Consider the following 27019-nt stretch of genomic DNA (forward strand, 5'->3'; position numbering starts at 1 on the left):
CATTCAGGATGTGGTTACAATACTGTGTCTTGCACAGTAATAGACAGCAGAGTCCTCAGAGGTCAGGCTGCTGAGCTCCATGTAGGCTGTGCTGGAGGATTTGTCTAAAGTCAGTGTGGCCTTGCCCTGGAACTTCTGTGCATAGCCAGTATTACCACTTGTAGTACCAATCCATCCAATCCACTCCAGGCCCTGTCCAGGCCTCTGCTTCACCCAGTTGATAGGGTAGCTAGTGAAAGTGTAGCCAGAAGCCTTGCAGGACAACTTCACTGAGGCCCCAGGCCTCACCAGCTCAGGCCCAGACTGCTGCAGTTGGACCTGGGAGTGGACACCTGTGGGGAGAAAGACAGAGTGGATGTCATTGTCACCTGAGTATATGGACCCTCCTCAAGTCAGGAAATTAGGAGCCCCTTACCTGTAGCTGCTGCCACCAGCAAGAGGATGATGCAGCTCCATTTCATGGTGAGGACCTTGTGTGTTCAGTGACTGTGGAGAGGACACTGATCATATGTTGTTCGGGGTTGTGGACATCCCTGTATTTACCACCATAGACTCACATGATTTGCATATTCATGAGGCAGGGTACTTCTTAGGTAAAGACCTAGTACAGCTGGAGAAGAAGGAATCCTAGGTCAGGCAGCAGGATCCTGAGGTCCAAATCTTAATCCTGTCTGAGGAAGTAGCCATTCTGAGACCTGTGCAGACGCTGTCGATATAACATCAAGACCTAATCTCACAATAGGATTTCAACCTGAGATATTTGATCCTTTTCCTTCCAAAACTGATTTATAGATGATGGCAATGATTAGGATAATTGTGCATGAAAATTTCAAAAATTTATATATTAGAATTTATAATCTTTTTTAATGTACAAGCAATTAATATTTGCTTTTCCAGAAGGTTGCAGGTGTGTGTTTCTCTTGTTTTTTTTTCTTTCTTTTCTAAATCCTCTTCCTTTTTGTCTGTGTTTGCTTTCATTAGAGAGATTGAAAGGTTGTGGAACTAAATGGTAGGAACATGGAAAAGACCTGAGAGGAGTTCAGCATGGAAGCTGATCAGAATACTTTGTATGAAAAAATATTTTTTTTTGAAAAATCAAAAATAGGTCTTAGAGGAAGGACTCTCTGGTTGGGAGAAGAGTCACTCACCTCTTCGTCCATCATAGGGATAGGGAGAAACCTGGTGCTAGTGAAGTTATCAGGAATCCACAAGGATGACCCCAGCTGAGACTACTAGCAATAATGGAGAGGGTGCCTGAGCTGGCTTACCCCAGTAATCAGAATGGTGACTACTCTGTCATCATAGAGCCTTCATCTAGTAACTGATGGAAGCAGATGCAGAGATCCACAGGCAAGCACAAGGCTGACCTCCAGAAGTCCAGTAGAAGAGAGGGAAGAGGGATTCTATGAGCAAGGGCATCAAGATCATGACAGAGAAACCTACAAAGGCAACCAAACCAAGCTAGTGGGAACTCATGAAATTTAGACCAACAGCTGTGGAGCCTCCAAGAAACTGGATTAGGCCCTCTGCATAAGCAAGATGATTATGTAGCTTGATCTGCTTAAGGGATCCCTGGCAGTAGGATCAGGATCCATTCTTAGTGCATGAGATGGCTTTTTGGAGCCAATTACCTATGGTGGGACATCTTACACAGCCTTGATGCAGGGGGAGGGGCTTGCTGCCTCAACTGAATGCACCAGGTTCTGTTGACTCCCTATTGGAGGCCTTACCTTGACAGAGGAGGGAATAGGGGATGCGTTGGGGAGGGATACTGAGGGGGGTGGGAGGAGAGAAGAGAGGGGGAGCTGTGATTGGTAAGTAAAATGAATAAAAATTTGTTAATTAAAAATAATAAATCTTAATAAAATAATAAGAAAATAAAAATCTCTGCAATATTTAACAAAGAATTTTTGTTGTGTTTGAAAATTGGAGACTTCACATATCAACTGCAGCAGGTGTTGTTCAGCTATGAAACATTAAGAAAGGAGTCCACAGAGGCTAAGGAGTCCCCTCCACACATCCTTTCACTTATGTCCTGTTGATTATTGGCTCAATTATTCCTGCTGCTGGTCCTGAGCTTCCCTTCAGGTTGGGATGCCATGGCTTAAACTCAAGATTCTCTCACATTAATGTTACTTCCACGATCAGAGAGCTCAGCAAAAAGTATAAATGACTCTTGTTTTTCTGGAGATACTGAATTAATGTGCCAGAGACTGATTTTGAATGCCTCTATAGTTATTAATATTATTCTTAATACCATGGTCTTTCCTGGTGGCAGTTGGATCCAGATCCACACTACCCACTGGTATTACAGAATTGTTACAAAGAATTACAAAATACCAAATCACTGTGCCAAGGAAAAATAAGCATCTTGTTTTCCTAGGGTCATCACATTTGGCAGGGAATCATGTAGTTGGTCTAGTCTTGCTGCCGTAAGAGGCACCTGTCATAGGTTTTTAGGTTAGAGTCCATGGCTCCTGGGGCACTGTGTGCCTCCAAGTTCCTGATAAACCAAGCCACTCCCTTGGGCAGGACAACTTTCAAGCTCATCTGTTTCTCTATGTTTCCTAGAAGTCTATGAAGCATGTAGCAGCTTGGCAGGACAATTGGTCTTAGACGTTAATATTTTATACTCATATAACTTGCAAACATCACAGTATCTTGTTAAGTATCATTATGATGATCATAGCAACTGTCCTTATATTGCTTTCGATTGGAGTATTAAAACTCTGATTGATGGCAATAAACTTGTCACAGCTTCAGTCTTGTTGTAGCCCATCCACCAGGGCCTGGTTAAAATTCAGTGCTCACTGACCAAAATCAGGAAACTGTGGCTCAGTAAGTAACGGCTGGTGCTTACAAGGTTAATATAGACTGGAATCATGCTGTTGTTGAGGAATCATTTGCCCAAATCCTAGGAGAAAAAGCTCACTCTACATTCATTAAATATTGCTCATATACTTATCATTTTTCTCCAGTACACCTCATAGACATTGAGAAGTTAATCCACAGACACCTGATGTCCAGAGTGTGCCAAACCAGCAGGCCCACTGTGGTCATCATAGGTCAAAGGCAGTCATGTGTGCTGACACTCACCCTGGCATTAGGTAACACACCTTGGATCCTTTGGTTTTCACCTTCACCCTATGCTGTTCAATGAGTTGTGTTTGTCTTGCTTTAGGTAATCCCATATTCTATAGTCTGTTTGTTCCCAAAAATATCTTTACACATAGTTTTGTCAGTACAAAAGTATCCAGAGAAGGCTCAGGTCTGCACAAGTATGCTTTTTTTTTCCTTTCACAGATACCTGAAACCTGTAATCCTACTGAACCAGCACCAAACATCACTTTCCCTAATGATTCTCTAACTCACAGGTAAAACATTCCATCTTTCCAAGCTTCTGCTACAGCAAAGTGTTCCATTACATTAAGCATGGAGCCAATGTTAATAAGAAAACACCAGCAAGAAGCAGAAAACTGTGATTAGGAACTCTGTTTCCAATGGAAGGGAGTTAGAACAGAGACAGTAGATGACATCAGCTGGCATTTGCACAATGTTCATTCAGACATTTCCACAAGTTGAGGGTATAAGAACCATCTTAAAAGGAATCATTACATGGAACACTAGGTTGAAAACTAACCTTTACTATGATGCAAATTTCCAGTATGCAGTGTTGGAAAATTTTTAGTTACCTCCACCCTATTAGAGCATTAACACATTGGAGGCTGGAAAGAGTAGACATCTTGTTTTTCCATCTGTTTGTGGTAATGACATTCATTCATGGAAGATCTTCGCTCTGCTCCCTGTGAAAGGAAATAAATTGAAAGGTTTTTAGATAATTTATATTTCCCTGTGATTTCCAACTGAACTTATATCACCAAGTCTTAAAATTATAGACCTTTGTGGAAAACTTCTATTTTTTATGTTTATTCCATCTCATAGCAGGTGACAAATGGATATCTTAAATGTACCATGGGGAAATAATGATATGCTTATTAGAAATTAAGCAAATAGAAGTTCTCATAGACTATGATACAGCAAAGGGTCCCTAGGAGATTTTTTGAACAGGAAGGGGAAACCACATATTCTAAAATATAAACAAACGTATGCGTGTTTGTGAGGAAGCACATGGCAGCAGTTCAGAACTGCCTATGATGTGAGGGGCACTAAGTAGTTCTGAGTAGGCTACTCAGTTCTTAAGTTCCTCTGTTTTTCCCGAGCTCCTCTGTAGTGAGGTTTGCAGTTTGCATCTCAGTTCACACTGAAGTATCCTCCCATGTCTCTGGCACAGCAAGACACGGCAGACAGAGCATATTTAATGCTACTTGGATATTGGAGGTATTCCTAGTGATACTGATGCTGGAGCTGAAGTCACAATCACAAACTGTGTCTTCAGTAGTACACAGTATGGTACCAGCATATTCTAATCATTTCTTGGATGCTGTTAGACCCAGTGATGGTTGGTTACATAGAAGCCAGACAGTACAGATAAGTGACAGGGTCTGCAAAGTCAGAGAAAACAAGGAGTTTTTCCTTTCATTTCTGGTCATAGAGTTCCTGGGCTTGTTTAGGGTTGATTGCCCCCTGCTGGTCCAGATCTCCTCTGCAGGTAGGTTTGTGTCTGGGCTCATGCTGAAGTCCCCTCACTGTGTCTCTTGCACAGTAATATGTGGCTGTGTCCTCAGTGGTCATAGAGTTCAGTTGCAGGAAGAACTGGTTCTTGGATGTTTCTCTGGTGATGGAGATGCGGCTCTTAAGGGATGGGTTGTAGTTGGTGCTACCATCATAACTTATGTACCCCATCCACTCCAGCTTCTTCCCTGGGGACTGCCTGATCCAGCTCCAGTAGTAACCACTGGTGATGGAGTAGCCAGTGACAGAGCAGGTGAGGGACAGTGATTGAGAGGGCTTCACCAGGCCAGGTCCTGACTCCTGAAGCTGTATCTGGGACAGGATACCTTCAGACAAGAAGAGACAATTCTGTCAATCACAGGTTGTCACAATCCCTCATGGACACATGTATGAAATGGTAACACTCACCAGGAAGGGCTGTCACCAGATACAGAAGACCCAACAGTGTCATCTTCTAGGCTACACCTCCTTTTGCTCAGAGGTCAGCCTCCTGTGAGAGAGATGTGAGCTCCCACAGTCCAGGAGGGATTTAACTTAGAGCTAGAAGATGCATTTGCATGTGGGGAGTCAGCCTCTTCTTTAGAAATGGGGAGGGTGGATACTGACTCTGCTTGGTTATTACAATGTAGTCATCACTTCCTTTGCCCTCCTGTACTATGAGTCTGGAATAAGAGAGCATGGGGACTCAGGAGACCACAGGAATCAAATCTTGGCAAGACCCCACCTCCACTTGCAAGTGCAACCTCTGACCTTATTCTTCTGACCTTGTATTAAGGTCTTAAGTCAGTGCCAACCTCCTTTTTCACACTTGGGTTCCTGAGCTCCTGCTTTCTGATTAGTAAGCCCACACTGGTCCTGCGGTCCTGCTTTACTTCCCATTGTCACCAATGAGATGGGTTTGCATATTTCCCAGAAAATTGGCAGACTGTCATATTATTGTCACACAGGGTCCACACCTACTTCTTGCTCCATCCCGCTGTGGTTTGTAGAGGAAGCACACCACACTTTCTCCTCCCTCTTCGACTCCCAAGTCCTCATTATCCATGTACACCATGTTGCTGTCTTTTGAAAACAAGCAGGCTTCTAATGAATAATAATAAAATAAAGTAAAATGAGATCAGAGAAAAGCAAACACATAGGAACAAGACAAAACCAACAACAACAAAAAAAATTGAAGGAAAAGTGCCCAATAAAAGATACAAGAAACAGGTGTAGATGCAGACACCACCTGATTTACACACTAAGGAATTCCATAAAAACACAAAATTAGAAGCCAGACTATATAGGCAAAGGAACAGTAGGATACAATAAGAGATAAATAAACAAATAAATAAAATGGAAAAACATCATGTGATATTATGAGACAAAGAACCTCAAAAATATATTTGAATTCGATTTCTGATGACCATCTACTGCTGGACAAGCAGCCTGTGATTAAGAGTAGTTGGTTTCCTCAGAGAGACTCCCTTAGAGGAAACTAATTTTTCATTTGCAAGTTGTTATCAATTGGAGATAGCTTCTGGGTTAGGAATGAACACACATGTCCACTTCCTTCTAGTCTAGGACTCCATCTGGTGCAGGCTCATGCAGGCCCTGTGCATGCTCCCTTAGTTGCTTTGAATTTGTATAAAACTATCCTGTTTATTTAGAGGCCTTATTTCCTTAGTGCGTCTGTGACCTCTGGGTCTTCTGTTTCCTCCTCTTCTTCAGTGTTCCATGGGCCCTTAGGGGAGGGATATGATGAAGTCTTCTCATACAGTTCTGAATGTACCAAAATCTCTCTCTCTCAGAGTATTGTCGGGCTGTGGGTCTTGGTATGTGTTTCCAACAAGCTTTGTTCTGCTTGTGACCTAGCATATCTTGCAGGATGGATAATGTTATGAATCAAAGGAGTTATAGCTTATGTTGGTCTTACATTTCTCCTTTGGAATCTTCTATTGTATTAAGTTTACATACTACCCCTCAAATGGGTTTACTTAAACATCTCTTTTCCCTTATTCTGTCCCTCACTTTTTTTCCTCACCCTCCTCTTTTGATCCACCCTTCCAGCCATGCCCCCATGCATCCACAACTGTCTATACTATTTCCTCTTCCTCTAGGAGATCTATCTTCTCTACAGATGGTACCTATCAACAAATGTTATAACCAGTCTTCCCAGGACTTGACCATTATTTTGAATTTTCTCAGGATCCCCATAAGATTGCCAGCACCCCTAATCAGAAGGAATTAATATGAAAAGCTATGCCAAAATTTCCAAAATATTATTTATAAATGTTTACTTTTATTTAAAGGGGGTTGATTATAAATGCAATCTCTTTCTAAAGAAAAAAAGGGGGATATAGATATGATAGGATAAAAAGGTAGATTATTAAATCTTCTTTTAAAGAACAACAACTTGTTTGAAATGTTTTACATTGCTATGGATTTTAGTTTATTGATACAAATTTAACGTTAATTTTGTTATATTGCATGTTTATTTCAACTCTTGTTTAAAGTATTATGTTTGTGCAACTCATTTAAAATTGTAATGCATAATTAAGAAATATAGATTAATATTTAGTCGTCAATGGAACAATCAAACTTATAATCATGAAAAAAAGTTTTTTAGATATATGTAGATATATTTCAATTAGGTAGGTAATCTTCAAACACTTCAAAGACTTACAGAATATGACATTTAAAATGTTTTAAGAACTTTGACATTCTGAACATTGAGACATGTCTGTTCCTGGCAGCACCAATCTACTTGAGAGAAGATGATGGAACATCAAAGAACCTCCATATGGAGTTTGCTTTCTTTACGAAAAAAGGGCAAGAAACTGCTGTTGCCTGACCTGTTTGACAGGGTGTTGTATAAACTAGATACACAGGACCCATAGTAAAATTACCACTGAATTTTGCCAAAACAAGGTGAGATGGTCCTTCAGGTTCCTGTTTCACAGAGGAGACTGTCAGATATTCTACAGGGCACAGGGAGAAGTGTCTAAAAACTCTAGACCTATAGGTTGAAGATGGATGCCCCAACATTGCAGAGGAACTTTGGGTGACTGTCCAGGCAGCCAGCTGTCTCTGTCATCTCCAGAATTTTAAAAGTTGCTTACAATGCATTTACTGTTTACTTAGATAACGTTAAATCCTTCTGGGACTTTGATGGTGTGAAAGACTAGATAGTTATAATTATAGCTTTCCTTAGTCATAATAAAAGATAAATTAGATATAAAACTTTAAACTCACAAAATAGGATAGATGATAGAATATTTTCTAATTTTGCCAAATATAAACAGACTAGTATAACTATGATTCTTGCTTGATAACTGCTTTGTTATATACAATTTTACTATGTTAAAGTTATAACTTTCCTTTTTGATTAGACAGAAAGGAGGAAGTGCTATGGGATATCTTTCTGTATGCTGTGAAAATATACTGTTCCCATTGGTTAATAAGTAAAGCTATTTTGGCCTACGGAAAGAAAGCTTAGAGCCAGGCAGGAAATCCAAGAAGAGATACAAAGAGAAGAAGGCAGGAGTCGGGGAGACACAATCCAGCTTCCCAAGGAGCAACATGTAATGGGACACAGGTAAAGCTACAGAACATGTGGTGATATATAGATTAATAGTTATGGGTTGAGTTAACTTATAAGAGCTAGTTTGTAAGAAGCCTTAGCCATAGGCCATATATTTCACAATTAATATCAAGCCTCTGACTATTTTATAAATGGCTGTGGGACCATGGGGCCTGGTGGGACAGGAGAAACACAGAACCATGGGACTGGGTGGGACTGAAGAAACTTCCTCTACACACCAGTCCTGCCTATTCCTCTTCTGCCTAGCTATCAGCCATTCAGCTCTTTATTAGACCACTCAGGTGTTTTTGGTAGACAAAATAATAGCTTTACAGAGTTAAACAAATGCAATATAAAAGAATGTAGTACATCTTTGCACAATTAAACAAAAATTGCACAGCATAGCTGGGCAGTGGTGGCACACACATTTAATCCCAGCACTGGTGAGGCAGAGGCGGGCAGGTCTCTGTGAGTTCGAGGCCAGCCTGGGCTAGAGAGTGAGTTCCAGGAAAGGTGCCAAACTTACACATAGACACCCTGCCTCAAAAAAAAAAAATTCCACAGAGTAAAAGAATGTAACAAAATTTAAACTAATACTCAAGAACAAGGGTGTCAAATTCATCTGTAGCTAGAAATATTAAAACAACTGTTTTGGCAAAAAAATACAATTTGCTATCTTGTGTCCCTGTTGATACTTCCATGAGAGAGCTAACAAGTTTAAGGGAAAGGAGCGAGGTCCTGCATGCATGCTTCTACAGGTAGAGTAGATGACAGGCCTCACACACAAATTTGTTGTCCATTCATCAGCTAATGGGCCTCTAGGCTGATTCTAGCTCTTACCTGCTCTGAAGAGGGCAACACTGAACACAAATGATCTGCAGCAGGGAGTCCTTAGGTGTCTGCCCAGGAGTGATGTGGCTAGGTCACATGACATTTCTATTTTCAGTGCTTTGGGGAAACTCCAGCAAATGTCCATAGGGACAGCTACAGTTGACATCAAACCTGTATTATGGTTCCATTTTCTCCAATTAATCATCAACATTTGGTGTCATGTTTCCTTAGTAAATGCCATCCTTACTGGAATAAGAGGAAATCTCAAACTATTTTTCTAATTTGCATTTCCCTGATAGATCAAGATGTTGAAAACTGTAAAAAGCATTTACTAGCCATTTGTTTAATGGTTGCGTTTACATCACATGAAAAAAACTATAAATTTTCTCAAAGCACCACTGCTGTCTGTCTGTAGAATGAATTAATTCTTGGTCTTTCAAAGGATTAGGAGAGAACTCTGTAGGTTGTGCCAACAAATCAGGGGAGATCCCCCTTTCCCTGTTTCTATTGAGTTTCACCCTATACCACGCTTGGGATGCTCTCTCTGTCTTTTGTGTATGTGATTCATTTACAAAACTGTCTTCTCAAGATTGTCTGGTGGAGCATTATGAACTGCTGCTTGGTCCTCTGAGGGTCAGAACAACAGGGAAGCAGAGTGAGGAAGGTCTCAGTGACTGAGGTTGAGATTGGAACCTGCCTGATCATAGTCTGTTTCTTTAAAATATCAGATCAGTGAAATTCTGACAAGGTGTGGAACTTGGGAATGGATCCTTTCCCAGTCAGCTCCTGATTTCTGTCAATGGGCTGCCTATGCCTCAATGCCACACAGATAAAGTCTGGGTGATGTAAGAAGCCTGCAGTGACAGATTTTATAACCCTCCTGCCTACACTTCCATCACTTGCCATGATGCTTATGAGGTGCTCCCTCCCACAAGAGAAATGAGTGGATATTAAAATCAGCAAAGAGAAAAGGGGTTCCCTGCAGGAGGGAGACACCAACACTCACAGGAAATCCCCTATCTTCAGACCGCTCTACCTCCCTAAGGATGAGAGTTATAAACCTTATCCATAAGGGAGCTGTGTCCAGTTCAAGGAAAAATGAAACTACTTACTTATGTGTCATCAAAATAACACAAAACAGTTTTATACAAAGAACTTTACTGACGTATGCACAAGGCTTTAAGGAAAATGAAGAAAATCAAAGGCACTAACAAATCTGTGAGAAAATTGACAGTCTTATTTATGTATGTTTGAAGGAACTTTCTTGTGTTTAGTGATTTCCTTAATTTCAGCAGCAAAGATGGCATTTTAACTATTGATGTTCACACACTTTTAGACATTCAGCTGAAATTTCTGTCAACTCTTGAGGCCCATATTACCAATATCTATTTTTCTCCTATTTTGTATTCCTTCAGTTCTTCCGTGGTTGTACTGGAAGGATTAAATGGTCACACTCATCGTAATCAATTAACTAGAGGAGGGACAAAGCCATGTGAGTCAGGAGTGATTGATTCATCCCCTGCAGAACGAGGAGGTGAGCTGTTGCATGCAGCACCGGTGTGGCAGAAAAACAGTCCTTTCCATCTGAACCCAGAGTTAGACCTGAGCATCATTCATTGCAGAGGGAAAGTACACATTGTCCAGAGGACATCACCCTATCACTGTAGGCGGCTCTGCACCTTTGAGGCAGATAGGATGAACAACTGACTCTCGCACCACTGGCCAATCTCTGCTCCTCAGTGGGACACAGTGGCAGAGTTCTGAGACCAGAGAGAAACTCAGTCAACTCATGAATGAAAATCTACTCATTGTTTATCCATTCCTTATGAAAAAGTACAGTCGGTATCGGGAGCAAGGCACAGAGGTGAGGTAAGATACAATTGTGCTGATGGTGTAATTTGGCAGTATTTATAGTTTATCCAATAATTCTGTTTTTACACAAATGTTCTGAACATACCTTACCCTGGGATACACTTCTCAGCTTGTTACTCAAGGTGTGTAACAATACACCAAGGCCTGAATTCTCCCAGCTCTCTGGAATATACGGCATGTCTTTCAACCATTATGGAAATCCAGTACCGCTCACCCCCAACTTCATTTGATCTTAAAACTATTTTGGGTTCCATGTTTCCTCAGCATGTGATCCTGGTGCTCACAGCAGAGTCTCATCTTCCCTGTGTAATGCTCTGCATTTCAGTGAAGTTAGACTGTGTTCTGTATTTAAATGTGTACTTCAGAACTGAAGACAGATCTGTTTAGATATTTGGTTATTTCAAAGATAAGTAGAAGCTGTGCCTGTAGAGCAGGTCCCTGGGGAATATGATCTATGATTTGAAACCATCCAAACATAAAGTATTTTAACCTTCCATGTCCTTTCCCTGCTTATACGGTGGACCTTGAGCTCCCTGTGTGCTCAGTGCCCCCTGCTGGACTTGAAATCATTGCAAGCAGGTTTGTGTCTGAGCTCACAATTCCCTTTCCTCACTGTGTAATACAGTAGTACATGGTAGTATCTTCATTTCTCAGACTGCTCATTTGCAGGTACAATGAGTTCTTATAATTGTCTCTGGAGATGGTAAATCGGTCCTTCACAGACTCTGTGTAGTATCTTGCACTTCCATCATATTTTATAGTTGCTACCCATTCCAGTCCCTTCCCTGGGGCTTGACGAAACCAGTGCATCCAGTGATCACTGAAGGTGAATCCAGAGGCTGCACAGGAGAGTGTAATGGACCCTCCAGACTGTGCCAAACCGCCCTGAGATACTATCATCTGCACCTCACATCGGACTCCTGAAAACACAGAGAACCATAGTCAGAAATCTGTCACATATATCCATCGTCCCTCTTACTCATGTCCTCTTACACAAACAGAATCTCTTCCCTGTATATTACCTTTTATAAGAGTAACAATAAAAACCAACCCAAGTCTCAATTCCATGGTGAGTGGTCTATGTTCAGTGCTGGTCACTGAATGGGAAGACCTGGCTGGATCCAGGGCTCAGCTCCACTGTCACAGGTGAGGCTCAGCACTGGGCTGGTTTTCATGAGCAGTGGAAGTCATTATTTGCATCTCTTCCTGCTATATAGTAAGCTCTGAGGTTGGAACTAAGGGAGAAGACAGTGCTCAGAGCAGATGCAAGGGACTTCGTGGTAACTGACAACAGTGACAGAGTTATGATGTTATGATATTGTACTACACACTTTTTTTGGTTAAAGTTTTACCACACTTCATTCATTTCATGTTTATTTTGTATAGAAGCCTTGCATTTTATGTATTAATGTGGTCTCCTTTTTAAAAACATATAATTTACAAGACATCACACATTGTCACATTTCTGGATGAAGCTCAGGTCTAGTGTGTCATCCCAATGCCTGGGTTTGTGCTTCTTGGTGCTGGACACCTGAGACAGCTCTTGGTCAGAGTCAGACATGTCTGGTGAAGTTTCAATGTCCCCTCACTGTGGTGGGGACTCTTTTGATTTTGCTTCATTTTAGAGTTTCCTGAAAGTGTGAATACATATTTTATTTGCAGCAAATGTACTTGATAGGAGATGACTACATATTTATAGTCTCACATGCTAAGCATCCATACCCATGGAACCTTGTTTAACCATCAGCACAGTCACAGAAGTGAACACACATCTCACCTTGAACACATCCACAGGTGGGAGGTGACATCTCCTTGTGACTTTATTTTTCACTGTCCTGGTGATTAGAGAAATTGACGCTCTGCTATGACTTTGTTGATTCACAACCTGGTCTCCATAAAAATGTCTTCTATTTTTTTCACCTGATTTCAATTAGTATTCTTATTATCTATTTTTTAGTCATTTATATAATACAGAACTTATTCCCTGTACTAGGCAGGGCGCTCTTAGAGAAAGAACCAATAGAATGTATAAACATCAACACACAAATGCAATTTTACTTTATATCATGGCTATCTGCCCACTGGCTGCCCACTAGAGATTCAGTGAACATGGCAATTCATGACACTGGATGCCTTAAAGATCACAAATCATTGCCTGGGGCCTGGAACCTCCCTGCCAATATAATATCAGATGCTCCTCTGATATTAAGTCCATTTTGGAAAGCTGAAAGAGAAGGAGCATGCCATTCACAGGGAATTATAGCAGCAGCAAGAATCTTCTGTATCTAGCCGTGGGCATGGAAACATTAGTCCTCTCAAGCAATGGATATTTGAGACTTCAAATATTTTTTGAAATTTAATCAATCCTAGATTGCATGGCTCCTCCATCTGTGCAAGCATTGGCTCAGGCTCAAATATGTCCTCACAATAGAAAATTGTGTCCTGAGATGCCAATGTCTGTATCACAGATGTATTCTGAAAACATATGGCAAGGCGTAGTTCCTCCAGCCTGTAGTCTTTGGATAGCTCAAAGTGTCACTTACTGTTCTGGGGACATGGCTCCATTGGTAGAATGTTTTTTGCATGCCTGAAGCCCTGTGTTCATTCCCACCTTTGTATGAAAAAGAAGACGTTGGAGTACAAGAAACTAAGGTTTGTATTGTGTTTGGTCCATATGAAACTGTGGAAAAGAATAGAGAAGGAAGAATGATTGAAAAAACATGGAAATTTACTTATTATGTATTTCTACTTTTACATAGAAAAACAAGATTTCAGCATTGCTTTACTATACTCTATATTTGTAAAATCTTTTGCTGTTTTTGAATATTATTAATATTTTCATAGAAAGTAATATAACAAATACTAAAATATAATTAATAAATGTTGTATAAGATAAGATTCAGTGACTAATGAATACATACATTAAATTGAATTAACAAAATGTGTCTGAGGCCATATCTCATAGTACAGTATATCAGCACTAAAGCTCTAAATCTGATCTTCAAAAAAATAAAAGAACTGCTATATAAATATAAGTACTATCTGATATTATTCCTTGAACAATGATGAAAACATATTTTGAAGACCTGCAGTAACCATTCATTTCCTCCAGGTCTGACCTTGCCCACCTACCACAGAGACCTGCTGCTCCACATCACAAATGTATTCCCAGCTCCTCTGTGACATCCCTAAAACACCCTGTGGGCCTATTTCCTTCCATGACATATCCTTCTGCTCTCTGACTCCTCAGTAACTTGCCTTCTTCTCACCAGTGGCTATATCTGTTCGTTTTTTAAGTCAAAGATCCACCCGGCCTCTTAGAGACTTGCCTGTGCTGCCCCACCAGGTCATCCCTCTCCTTCCTCTCCCACAGTGTACTCTCTTCCTGTGACCTTCCTCCCCCATGCCACCATGTTGTCTTTGCTCTTTCCCACATCTTAGGCAGTCTTCACCGTGGTCTTGCATCTCTGAAATGCTAGGTAGGCATTGTTCTTACTTAGCATACAGGCGTCCTACTCCTCAACGTTCTTGCTTCTAAGTTCTTCCAGACTTGTTGGCTTTTTCAGAATCTTTCATCCCCATGATTCTTTAGGAGAAGAATTGTACTTTGTTTTCTCCTAGGTTTTGGTGCTATCTAGTATTAGGTTCTGGGCCACCTGAACAGTGTCAGGAATAGACACAATCTCATGGAGTAGTCCTGAAATACAGTCATATATTGGTTGGTTATGCAAAAAATCAGTATTCTGTCTGCATGTTACCAAAGTAGAAAGGTAAACAGCAACTCAGCTACAAACCCTTTCGACCTCTAATGGTGACCTATGTATAAGACACAGATATATTTTCTAACTGTGTTCGAAAAACTTAACCGTATACCCTCAGATACAAGTTCTAACTCCTTCATTAACGACTCTTTTAGTTTTTAATTGCTGATGGAGACTATTGCTGAGAGCCACATCAGGTAAACATGCAGAGAACAAGTGATCCTGGGATGCCCAACTACATTTGATACATCCTCAGTGTAAACCCTACACCTAAGGCTCAGGGGAAATCCTGAAGAGGGAGAAGAAAGATTGTAAGATCTAAAGGACCAGCATGTCACTGTGAAATGGTATCTTCTAGACAGGACAATGATGCTGCACCCATGAATTCTTCACAATATTGATGCCTAAACTAGGCATCCATAGTATAGAAGGAAAGCTCTTAGGCCCCCACCCCTAAATGAAGAACCACAGGTAATCAATGAGAGAAAAATCAGTTTTCTTCAAGAACAAGCTCCCTGGTGTGTTATTCAGTCCTCTGGAAACTGCTGTAAGCACATGTGCTGTGGAATGTCATTTTGTATGCTGTGAATGGTGTTGATAAATACAATGCTGATTGGCCAGGAGCCAAGCAAGAAATATAGGTGAGATAAACAGACACGGAGAATTCTGGGAAGATGAAGGCTGAGTCAGGAGTTGCCAGCCAGACACAGAGGAAGCAAGATGTGAAGGCAGAACTGGAAAAAGGTACCAAGCCACATGGCTAAACATAAACAAGAATTATGGATTAATTTAAGTATAAGGGCTAGTCAATAATAAGCTTGAGCTAATGGTCATACAATTTGTAAGTAATATAAGCTTCTGTGTGTTTACTTGGGTCTTAGAGGCTGTGGGACCAGCAGGTGAGAGAGATTTGTTCTGACCACGGGCCAGGCGGGACACAGGAAAACTTCCAGCTACAGACATGTATATATATATATATATATATATATATATATATATATATATATATACTGTAACTGACCTCAATATTACACACAAACACAATTAAACACACACAGAGACATGCACACACAAAGAAAGAGACACACAGAGAGAAAGAGAGACAACAGAGAGACTGGTAAATGTTAACTAAAGATGAAGCAGTCATGAATTTTAGAGGGAGTGAGAGTTGGATATGGAAAGAATTTGAGTGGAAATATTGATGGGTGCAGTATTCAGTTTTAAAAATTCTCAAAAATATTCTAATTATAAAAATTTAAAAGGAATAATGAAATCTCTCACACACAACTCCTTGTTTAGTGGTTTTCATTCAGTGCTCTGACTGAATTAAAAGAACTGGGAATCCAGGGCTGGGCTTCTCAGAGCTGCAGGGACAGAGCTGGGCTGGGTTTTTTGAGCAGAGGGAGGCCTTGATTGCATTTCCTGCTGCAGTATATCGAGTTTTTTTGGTGGTAGTATTAGACATATGAATGCCTAAAACAAAGGAAAGACACTGGGTAATAGTTAAGAATTAACCATTATTTATTATGTGTGATATAATTCGAAGTCTTATTTTATTGTGTTTTTGACCAGAGACACCACTCTGCATTACTTGTTCTATAGAGGCCATTATAGTACAAGGTTGATAATTATAGAAGGATTAGCAAAGTTTTATGAATGTTGAATCCAGATATGAAGTTGAAGAAATAGTTTTCAAGCATGTAGCTTAGTGTTGATCCATGCAAAACAACTGGTTGTGATGCCCAGTATTGAAAAACAATGCTATGTAAAGTCTATATATTATCATTTTTCTGTAAATAACTTCTAAATGTTTGAACCTTTTTGTGTGTATTAATTACTAGTCTGGTGTGGCCTGTGTTCGATGTAGCACTCTTGTACATCAGGTCACTATTTTTAAACAAAGTAACAAAGGAACCATGTCTGTGAGTTCCAAAAGATGGAGAGAAATCTGGAGCCTCCATTCTAGGGCCCTGCACTGATGTACTTCCATCTAACCAGTCATGCTCCCTCCCCAGGACATGACACTCTACAATAATTGAGGGGGGGGGGGTCTCAGCATGAAGAGCCTTGAAATTGCCTCTCCATGAGACAAGATTGCCATGTCCTAGTTTTCCAATAGAGGAATTCATTCTACTGTGAGATAAACTGTCTTCATGGTGACTGACAGGACCTTTGAACTGGGTCATTTCTGTTAGTGTAGCATTCCCAGAGAGTCACAAAGATTCTAGGAACTAACTGAAATTCTGCATGCCAGATTTCCTAATCCTCCAGACAAGGGTTCTAACTGCCATAGGAGATGGTCTCCTGGGTCTTGTCTGCCGTTAAATGAGGGGAATCAACTGTGAAGTAGAATCAGGAAACACCCTTGCTAGCCTCTGCACCTGCTCCTCAGGCTCTGTGTAACTATTCTATTTTGATTTTACTTTTTGTTGTCTTATGGCAGAAATTTTTAACAATGTTATTGATTACATGGAATTGATGCCATTTGAGAGTCATAATATCCAATATTGGATTGTGTCCCTCTGTGTGTATTTCGACAGAACATGGTCTCCAATTGATTAATCTCACTCTCATGTAGAATTAGTCTGAAATGTTTTTAGACAGTTTCATACTCTCTCAGCAATCCTGTACAGGTCAAGAAGATCGTCCTAGGAATGTTGTATGACTGTGATCCATCAGGACAGGCATAAGATGAAATTCTTTGAAGGATGGAAGCTTTGTCTATTCTTTAGAAATCCAGACTGTTCCCAAAGAAATCAGCCCTATGAACCCTGCAAGGGTCCAGCCAGTTCAAATCTATCAAAAACAAAACATTCACGCCACTCTTATTCTTTCTGTTGATGATTCCAGAGAATTTGCATATAAGGGAACCCTTCTTGATTTTTATTCTGACTCTATTTTGGTGATATTTTGTTTGTACTCCAGCAAATAAAATTTGCCTGAAGATCAGAGGACAAAGCCAGAAACTAAGATTAAACATAGAAGCCAGGCAGTGGTAGTACCCACCCTTAATCCCAGCACTTGGGATCTCATACCTTTGTTCCCAGAATTTGGGAAGGACACACACCATTAATCCCAGTACTAGGAAGGTTGAGACAGGAAGTGATATGGCTGGGTGGAAAAAGGCACATAAAGCAGGAGACAAGAACTCAGTCTTTCCACTGAGGACTCAAGGGCATTCAATCCGAGGATTCATGAAGACAGGATCTTTTTCAGCTGAGGAGTTGATGAGGTGAGAAGTGGCTATGGCTTGATTCCTCTGATCTTTCAGCATTTACCCCAATATCTGGCTCTGTGTTTTTCTTGTAAGACTGTTAGGATTCGTGCAACACTCTGTGGATTATATTTGAATGGGAGAGTTCATGATGGTGTTGTTATTTTACATTGCACAATCAAGAGTTTTGAGAAAGGCACTAGGACTTGGAACACAAGGAACTTTTGTCCATATTTAATTGGTGCAAGAGGCACTTCATGAATATCCTGTGTTCTGCTGGCAAAGGCCCAGAGAATATGAAAGGATAATCATGAACTGTGAGAATAAATTCTAGGAGGAAAATGAATGCACTGGAAGGAAAACAGATATTACAACCATCTCTCCACCTGAGGGCGCTCATGTATGTGAGAGGAGCCAGGTCAGATGGGAAACTAATTGGGATTTCTATTTATGCAACTTTTTGGCTTTGCTGAGCCAATAGATAGATAGATAGATAGATAGACAGATAGATAGATAAAACTGTTTATACCAGGAATCCCAATGTCCACTGAGTTGTTTTCTCTTTTCTTTTTCTTTTTGCAATTATTGTTTTTTTTTAGTTTTTATTTTTATTTTGCAATATAATTCAGTTCTACATATCAGCCATGGATTCCCTTGTTCTTCCCCCTCTGGCCCCCCTCACCTTCCCCCCAGCCCACCCCCCATTCCCACCTCCAGGGCAAAGCCTCCCCCGAGGACTGAGGTCAACCTGGTAGACTCAGTCCAGGCAGGTCCAGTCCCCTCCTCCCAGGCTGAGCCAAGTGATCCTGCATAGGCCCCAGGTTTCAAACAGCCGACTCATGCAATGAGCACAGGACCTGGTCCTACTGCCTGGATGCCTCCCAAACAGATCAAGCCAATCAACTGTCTCACCCATTCAGAGGGCCTGATCCAGTTGGTGACCCCTCAGCCATTGGTTCATAGTTCATGTGTTTCCATTCGTTTGGCTATTTGTCCCTGTGCTTGGTCGAGATACAGCCCGAACTGACCAACTCTGGTGATGGGATGGCCAAACACCCTAATTGTCGTGCTAGAAACCCCATCCAACTACTGAGGGATCTGGATGCAGAGATCCATGGCTAGGCCCCGGGTGGATCTCTGGGAGTCCAATTAGCGAGAACGAGGAGAGTTTACGTGAGCGAGAATTGTTGAGGCAATTATTGTTTTAATCAAAAATGGTGAGATAGTAGACATGCTATCCATGGCAGTATTATTTCTGTTCCTGACATTCAGTCCTTGTACAGCCAACATATATGTGCATTCTCCTAATTAAAACAAAACAAAACAAAATAAAAACAAATAAACATACAGAAACAGAAATAATTGGATTCAGACATAACATATTTATAACAGAGCCATGAATCAAGAGAAGTCCTAATTGAGCCTTGCTGCCTCTAAAAACAAAAGGGGTGTGTGTGTGTGTGTGTGTGTGTGTGTGTGTGTGTGTGTGTATGTGTGTGTGTGTGTGTATGCGGGGGAGCATTGTGCACTATTCACTGATGTCCATTCAGTGTCAACCACTGTCCATCTAGAACTTGAGACAAAGACAATCCAGTTTCAGCAAACACACTAATGAGCAGTCAGAGTTCCTGATAACACAAACCAGTCTCTTACATTCCCAGTTTGGAATGCCACAGCGCTGGCCCCAGTATTACTTGAGCAGGAGCCTAAAATGTTGCCAAAGTAGGAGACTCTACATTCTGAAGACTCCACAGAAGGGCATGCCGTTACATCTCTAATTCTAAAACAATACAAAATTTGATTTATGCTACCAAAACAATTCAGGATGAGACTCACATATAAATAAATATAAAAATTATGTTTATGAGGAAAGATAAAGTGACTCTACACAACTCTATGGGGACAACTTCCAATGAAGTATTTGGTAAATGGTGTTAGGTACATCCAATTGAATTTTGAAAAGGGTTTCAGTTTGCCCTGGCATTTTTGATTTGTATTTACAGGGAAAATTCATATTATAGTGTATTCCCAACAACTCTACCAACAGTTCTAGTCTCCTAGATTTAAAGGATATATATAAATAAATGTAAATCTAATATAATATGTTGCTAGAGCTTGCTATGTCTTTTGTTTCATGTAAAATGGGGTGGTCATTGATGAAGATCTAGTCAAGGTATGGTGCAGTGTAGGGAGCAACCTGTATCAGCATAACTTCATTTTCTGATGTCCTTTTGAAATGTTGACAAATACCCTATAGTACTCTGGAGAGATGACTGACAAATGGACACTCAGAATGAATATTTCTGAGCAAGTCTCCAAGCTCATCTTCTCTGTCATCTCATTCCCAGGGCAGCTTCCTGCTCCTCCAGAGTTTCTGACACACTCAGGATGTGGTTGCAACACTGTGTGTGTCTTGCACAGTAATAGTCGGCAGAGTCCTCAGAGGTCAGGCTGCTGAGCTCCATGTAGGCTGTGCTGGAGGATGTGTCTGCAGTCAGTGTGGCCTTGCCCTGGAACTTCTGATTGTAGTCTGTACTACCACTTCCAGGATAAATCCATCCAATCCACTCCAGGCCCTGTCCAGGCCTCTGCTTCACCCAGGTAATATAATAGCTGGTGAAGGTGTAGCCAGAAGCCTTGCAGGACAACTTCACGGAGGCCCCAGGCCTCACCAGCTCAGCCACAGACTGCTGGAGCTGGACCTGTGAGTGGACACCTGTGGAGAGAACGTCAGAGTGAATATCATTGTTACTTGTGTGTATGGATCCTCCACAAGTCAGGAACTTGGGAGGCCCTTACCTGTAGCTGCTGCCATCAGGAAGAGGATGATGCAGCTACATTTCATGGTGAGGACCTTGTGTGTTCAGTGACTGTGGAGAGGACACTGATCATATGTTGTTGTGGGCTGTGGACATCCCTGTATTATCCGCCACAGATTCACATGATTTGCATATTCATGAGGCAGGGTATTTCTTAAAAAGGTGCCAGTCCAGGTTGAGAAGAAGGAGGTAGAGGATATCTGGTTCTGGCAGGGGATACTGAAGTCCAAATCCTAATCCTGTCTGAGGAAGTTTCCATTCCTGAGACCTGTGCAGACGCTGTGGATATAACAACAAGGCCAAATCTCTCAATTTAAAAACAGAATCCCAACCTGAGACATTTTGTATTTATCCTGATAAAATTGATTTACAGGTGATGGTAGTAATGAGGATAATTGCTTATTGAAATTTCAAAAACTCCTAAATTAGGAGAATTTCTAATATTTTTTTTTCATGTACAAGCAATTAATATTTGCTTTTGCAGCAGGTTGTAGTTGTGTGTTCCTGGTGAGTTTTTTCTTTTTTAAATCCTTTTTTCTTTTTTTTTGTCTATTTGTTTGCTTTCTATAGAGAGAAAGAAAATTATGGAGCTTAGTGGTAGGGATGTTGGAAAGATATGACAGAGATTGGGCCTGGAAACTGATCAGGATACGATGTGTGAAAAAAGCACATTTTTAAAAAATAAATAAACAAATCTTAATAAAATAAAGGAGAAAATAAAAGTCTGTGCAATCTTAGAATTTTGCTGTGTTTGAAAACTGGAGACTTCACATATCAACTGCAGCAGGTGTTGTTCAGCTAACAGACTTTAGGAAGGGAGTCCACAGAGCTATGGCGTGGATTACCATACAATAGTTGAGTACCTGCCACTTAACTATTTCTGTTGATTATTGGCTGCACTGTGCCCCCTGTTGGTCCTGTGCTGTGGGATGGTCTGTATGTCAAGTGTGTTGCTGATTTGTCAGTAAATAAATCACTGATTGGCCAGTGGCTAGGCAGGAAAAGGAGGAGAATAAAGCTGGGAAGTGGAAGGCTGAGTCAGAGACACTGCCAGCCGCCAAGATGACAAACAGCATGTGAAGATGCCGGTAAGCCACGAGCCATGTGGCAAGGTATACATTAATAGAAATGGATTAATTTAAGTTGTAAGAACAGTTAGCAAGAAGCCTGCCATGGCCATACAGTTTGTAACCAATATAAGTCTCTGTGTTTACTTGGTCGGGTCTGAGCGGCTGTGGGACTGGCAGGTGAGAGAGATTTGCCCTGACCGTGGGCCAGGTAGGAAAACTCTAGCAACAGTCCTGTGCTCCTCTGCAGATTGGTATGTGGTGATTTGCACTGACCTGGTTAAGAGTATATAAAGTCAGATTACACCCAATAAACTTGTCACAGCTTCAGTCTTTCCATCCTGCCCTGGTTATAATTCATAATTCTCACTGATTATAATTAGGAAACTCTGGCTTGGTAAGTAAGTGCTGGTGCTTGCAAGGTTTGTATTAATTGTACTCCTATCATTGTTGAAGAATCATTTTCCCAAATCCTAGCAAAAAAGGCCATTTCACATCATTCAATATTGCTCACACATTTATCTCTTTTCTTCAATGTACCTGGGAGATACTGAGAAGTTAATCTGCTGACTTCTCATGTCCAGAGTGTGTCCAACCTACAGGTACACTATGGTCATCATATGTCACTGGCAGCCATGTGAGTTGACCTTCTCCTTGACATTAGGGAACAGACTGTGGATAACTTTGTTTTCACCTTCACATTGTGCTGTTCAATGAATTGTGTTGGTCTTCGTCTCAGTAATCCCATATTCTATAGTCTGTTTGTTCTCCAAATATCTTCAGACATAGCTGAGGACACTATAAATGTATCCAGAGAAGGCTCAGGCCTGGATCAACATATTCTCTTTTTCTTTTACAGATACCTGATATCTGTAGCACAACTGAGCCAACACCAAACATCATTTCTCCCAAGGATGCTTTTCTAACTCTCAGCTGAAACATTCCAGCTTTCCTACCTTCAGCAGCAACACAGAGTTCCATTGCAGTAAGCATGAAGACAACGTTAAAAAGACAACAGCAGGAAAAAAAAAGTATTAAGGAACTGTGTTGCCAGTGGGAGAGAGTTAGAACAGAGATCTTAGATGACATGAGCTGGTATGTGCACAATGGTCACTCAGGCTTTTCCACAAGCTGGGGGTATAAGAAACATCTTCAAAGGAATCATTACATGGAACATGGGGACAGAAAGTAATCTTTACAAGGATGCAAATTTCTTATGTGCATTGTATGAAAAATGTTAATTACCTCTACCCTGTTAGAGCACTAACATAATGGAAACTGTAGAGAATAAATATCTTTATTTCCCCTGTATCTGTGGTAATAATATTCATTCATGGAAGATCTGGGTTCTACTCCCTATGAGAGGAAATAATTAGAAAGGTTTTTAGATTATTTAAATTTCCCTGTGATTTCCAACTGAACCCATCATCACCAAGTCTTAAAATTACAGACCTTTGTGAAAAACATGGAACGTTTTATTTTCATGTTTATTAAATCTGATAGTATTTTGCAAATTGATATTGTAGATGCACCATGGCAAAATAATATTATGCTTATTAGAAATTAATCAAATAGCAATTGTCCTAGACTATGATATAGCAAAGAGTCTCTAGAAGATTTTTATGAACAGGAAGGGGAAACCACATATTCTAAAATGTAAACAGACATATGCTTTTTGTGGTGATACTTTGTGCTCTAAAAATAAAGCTTATCTGGAGGTCAGAGGGCAGAGATACTCACTAGTTAACCATAGAAGCCAGGCCATGATGGTACACACCTTTAATCCCAGCACATGGAAGGAGGGAACAGATAGTGATGGCTGGGCAAAGAAAGGAATATAAGGGGGGGGTGGAGACAGGAGCTTGCCACATTTTTGGATGAGGAGTTGGTGAGGTAAGAGCTGACTGTGGATGGCTGCTCCTTTGTGTCTCTGATCTTCCAGCATTTACCTCTATATCTGACTCTGGGTTTTCATGATTAAGACCAATTAGAATTCACACTACATGCTTGTTCATGAGGAAGCCCATGGTGGAAGTTCAGAACTGCCTATGTTGTGAGGGACATCTAGTAGTTCTGAGTATCTTCAGTAGTTCTTAGGTGCCACTGCTGTGCCAAGCTCCTCTATAGGGAGATTTGTGTCTGAGTTCACACTGAAGTCTCCTCCTATGTCTCTGGCACAGTGAGACATGGCAGATGGTGCAGATTTAAGGAAACTTGTTTATTGAAGGTATGCTTACTGATAGTGATGCTGGAGCTGAAGTCCCAATTACAAACAGTGTTTCTAGTAGTCCAAAGTATTGTATCAGCATACTCTAAACATTTCTTGAATGCTGTGAATATGATGACCCAGTGAATATGATGATTGTTTACATAGAATCCAGAGAGTACAGGTGAGTGACAGGGTCTGCAAGGATTTTATGAAGACAAACCTGATTCCTGCAGCTACACCTGGGACAGTGCACCTGAGGATATTGGTTACCACCATTAATCATAAACACAAACTAGCCACATGGCCAATTTCCTTTCCTTAAACACTGTGACACTCACTGTAGGGAACAGTCACCAGGAAGAAAAGCAGTTTCATGACATACATACTTTGGTGTAGTCTCCTGTGAGAAGGAGATTTGGGCTCTTCAGCCAGGGCTCAGCTTTCAATCTGACATTGGGTGTTATTGTTCTTGGGGGAGTTGCTAGAGGGTATAAAAGGTGAGCAGAGTGCAGGTCAATTCTACCTCCCAGAGAGGGTGATTTATCTGGTGTTGACTAGAAGAACTAGAGGTACAGATCTGAGGGACAGTTTCTTGGTCCCTACCCTGTTAACCCACTCCCAGACAAATCAGAAATGGTGTGGATCCTGCGGTCCAGACACATTGCTCTATGAACATGAAGATGGCCTTCTCTCCTTCCTTCATTCTCCAGGCTGTGACTTCCTCCCATGACCACTTTTCACTGTTTATTTGGAAGCATGGCCATCATTAGAGAATCCTCACAATGGAGGACAGTCTCTGAGTCCTGGCTGGCCTGGCTGGATGTCCATCTACTTGTTTATCTCTGGAAATCTCATATTTGAGCCCCTGTTTCTTTATGCCTGACCTGTGGGCTGTGGGTGGCCTTAGGGGAACCAGGTCCTAACACTGGAGAGGCAGCTGTGCAGTGCAAGGTTTTAGGGACTCTAACCTCCATGCACACTGTGCCACCTTCTTTGTGATTCTATGAGAGTTTCTGGGATATTTTTTACATAGTATCTCTCATCTTGGATTTGTTTAGAATTTTCCTAATTGTTATTCAGAACTAGACAAAAACATCACAGAACTGAGTGTCAGTCTTGTTAACTGAATGGGGGCACTTGCTCTAAGGCCCTTAACTCTGCTGATTTTATTTGGCCTCTTGGATGAGGCACTGTGTTTTATAGTCTGCACTTGGGTTTGGTTTCCAAACTCATGAAACTCTGTAGGAGGAGATCACCAATCACAGATCAAATACTAATGGTGCAGGCCCAGGTGTATCTGCACACACAACTTATAGTTCTTTTCTATATCACAGATAGATTCTTCACAGACACATTTAAAAAATGGTAATTATCAGTGTAAAAACATGACTATTTGTTTAATAATTTGTTTTAAATCACAGTGCTAATTTATTCACTTTTTGTACAAAATATCCCAACATTGGGAGTGAGTAACCCCCTTAAATCAGAGTCCTCAGACATCAGCCATGCACAGTTGACCTCAGGAAATCCCTGCCCTGCGTTGCAGGGTGGGTAATACAGCTGAGTGATGTGTGAACCTGATTCACTCTATGACACATTCCTTAGGCATAACAGCAACTGCTTTGTGTCAATAATCTTGGAAGTGCTCTGACATACAGAAGTATCTGAGGGTGGAAGGTATGGAGATTCTGTGATTCCAATGTCAGCTGAGTTTCAAAAAGATGTTTTGATTAAAAAAAAATATTTGTAAGACCAGAGAGATGGCTCATCTGGTAAAAGCTAGATTCATAACCAAAAGTGACAAGAAATATTACCACATACATCATCTTAAGAGTAACAATGAGAAATAAACAAATGTGACTCTAGAAAAAGTTTTTCATGATCAGAGAGAGAAATAACCCCAAAGCTTCTCTGCTCTTAGGAACTGAGAACCCAAAACAGAGAAAATCAGTTTTTCTTTCCAGCTCTGAAGTCTTAGAGTTCCTAGGTTTGGTTAGGGCTGAGCGCCCCCTGCTGGTCCAGACCTCCTCTGCAGGTAGGTTGGTGTCTGGGCTCATGCTGAAGTCCCCTCACTGTGTCTCTTGCACAGTAATATGTGGCTGTGTCCTCAGTGGTCACAGAGTTCAGCTGCAGGAAGAACTGGTTGTTGGATGTTTCTCTGGTGATGGAGATGCGGCTCTGCAGGGATGGGTTGTAGTTGGTGCCACCAGCATTATTTATGTACCCCATCCACTCCAGCTTCTTCCCTGGGGTCTGCCTGATCCAGCTCCAGTAGTAACCACTGGTGATGGAGTAACCAGTGACAGAGCAGGTGAGGGACAGTGATTGAGAGGGCTTCACCAGGCCAGGTCCTGACTCCTGAAGCTGTACCTGGGACAGGATACCTTCAGACAAGAAGAGACAATTCTGTCACTCACAGGTTGTCACAAGCCCTCATGGACACATGTATGAAATGGTAACACTCACCAGGAAGGGCTGTCACCAGGTACAGAAGACCCAACAGTGTCATCTTCTAGGCTACACCTCCTTTTGCTCAGAGGTCAGCCTCCTGTGAGAGAGATGTGAGCTCCCACAGTCCAGGAGGGGATTTAACTTAGAGCTAGAAGATGCATTTGCATGTGGGGAGTCAGCCTTGTCTTTAGAAATGGGGAGGGTGGATACTACTCTACTTGTCTGTTATGCTGTGGCCATCAGTGTATCTGACTTCCTGTAGTGTGAGTCTGGAATAAGAGAGCATGAAGACTACAGGGATCACAGGAAACACACCTTGGCACAACCAACCTCCACTTCTAGCACAACCTCTTCACTTACGTTCTTTTCCTCCTGCACTTTCGCAGTCTTAGTTCAGTGCCAACCTTCTTTTCACACTCGGTTCCTGAGCTCCTGCTTTCTGATTAGTAAGCCCTCACTGCTCCTGCTTTTCTTCCTTTTACCACACATGAGATAGGTTTGCATTTTTCCTGGAAATTTGGCACACTGTCATATTGTTGTTACCCAGAGTCCACATCTACTTCTTGCTCCATCCAGGCTATGGGATGCTGAGAGAACCAGC

At 41.2% G+C, this 27019-nt stretch overlaps 5 gene segments (V, D, J or C); all 5 read right to left on the minus strand.

Moving 5' to 3' along the window:
* Positions 1-461, minus strand: part of LOC131923898 (Ig gamma-1 chain C region secreted form-like) — a 549642-nt gene extending 549181 nt beyond the window's left edge. The window contains 2 exon segments of the C gene segment in view: positions 24-332; positions 416-461. Of these exon segments, the coding sequence occupies positions 24-332; positions 416-461 (355 nt within the window).
* A 4075-nt stretch (positions 462-4536) lies between these two features.
* On the minus strand, positions 4537-5125 carry LOC131923948 (Ig heavy chain V region 3-6-like). The segment is given in 2 exon segments: positions 4537-4958; positions 5041-5125. Coding segments are annotated over 2 exon segments (465 nt in total).
* A 6381-nt stretch (positions 5126-11506) lies between these two features.
* LOC131923904 (immunoglobulin heavy variable 3-7-like) lies at positions 11507-11965 on the minus strand. The segment is given in 2 exon segments: positions 11507-11817; positions 11920-11965. Coding segments are annotated over 2 exon segments (357 nt in total).
* An 8240-nt stretch (positions 11966-20205) lies between these two features.
* On the minus strand, positions 20206-20717 carry LOC131923949 (Ig heavy chain V region 3-like). The segment is given in 2 exon segments: positions 20206-20588; positions 20672-20717. Coding segments are annotated over 2 exon segments (429 nt in total).
* Positions 20718-25950: 5233 nt separating this feature from the next.
* On the minus strand, positions 25951-26529 carry LOC131923950 (Ig heavy chain V region 3-6-like). The segment is given in 2 exon segments: positions 25951-26351; positions 26434-26529. Coding segments are annotated over 2 exon segments (444 nt in total).
* Positions 26530-27019: the final 490 nt, after the last annotated feature.

Source organism: Peromyscus eremicus, chromosome 14 (assembly GCF_949786415.1).
Source record: "Peromyscus eremicus chromosome 14, PerEre_H2_v1, whole genome shotgun sequence".
NCBI classification, from domain to species: domain Eukaryota; kingdom Metazoa; phylum Chordata; class Mammalia; order Rodentia; family Cricetidae; genus Peromyscus; species Peromyscus eremicus.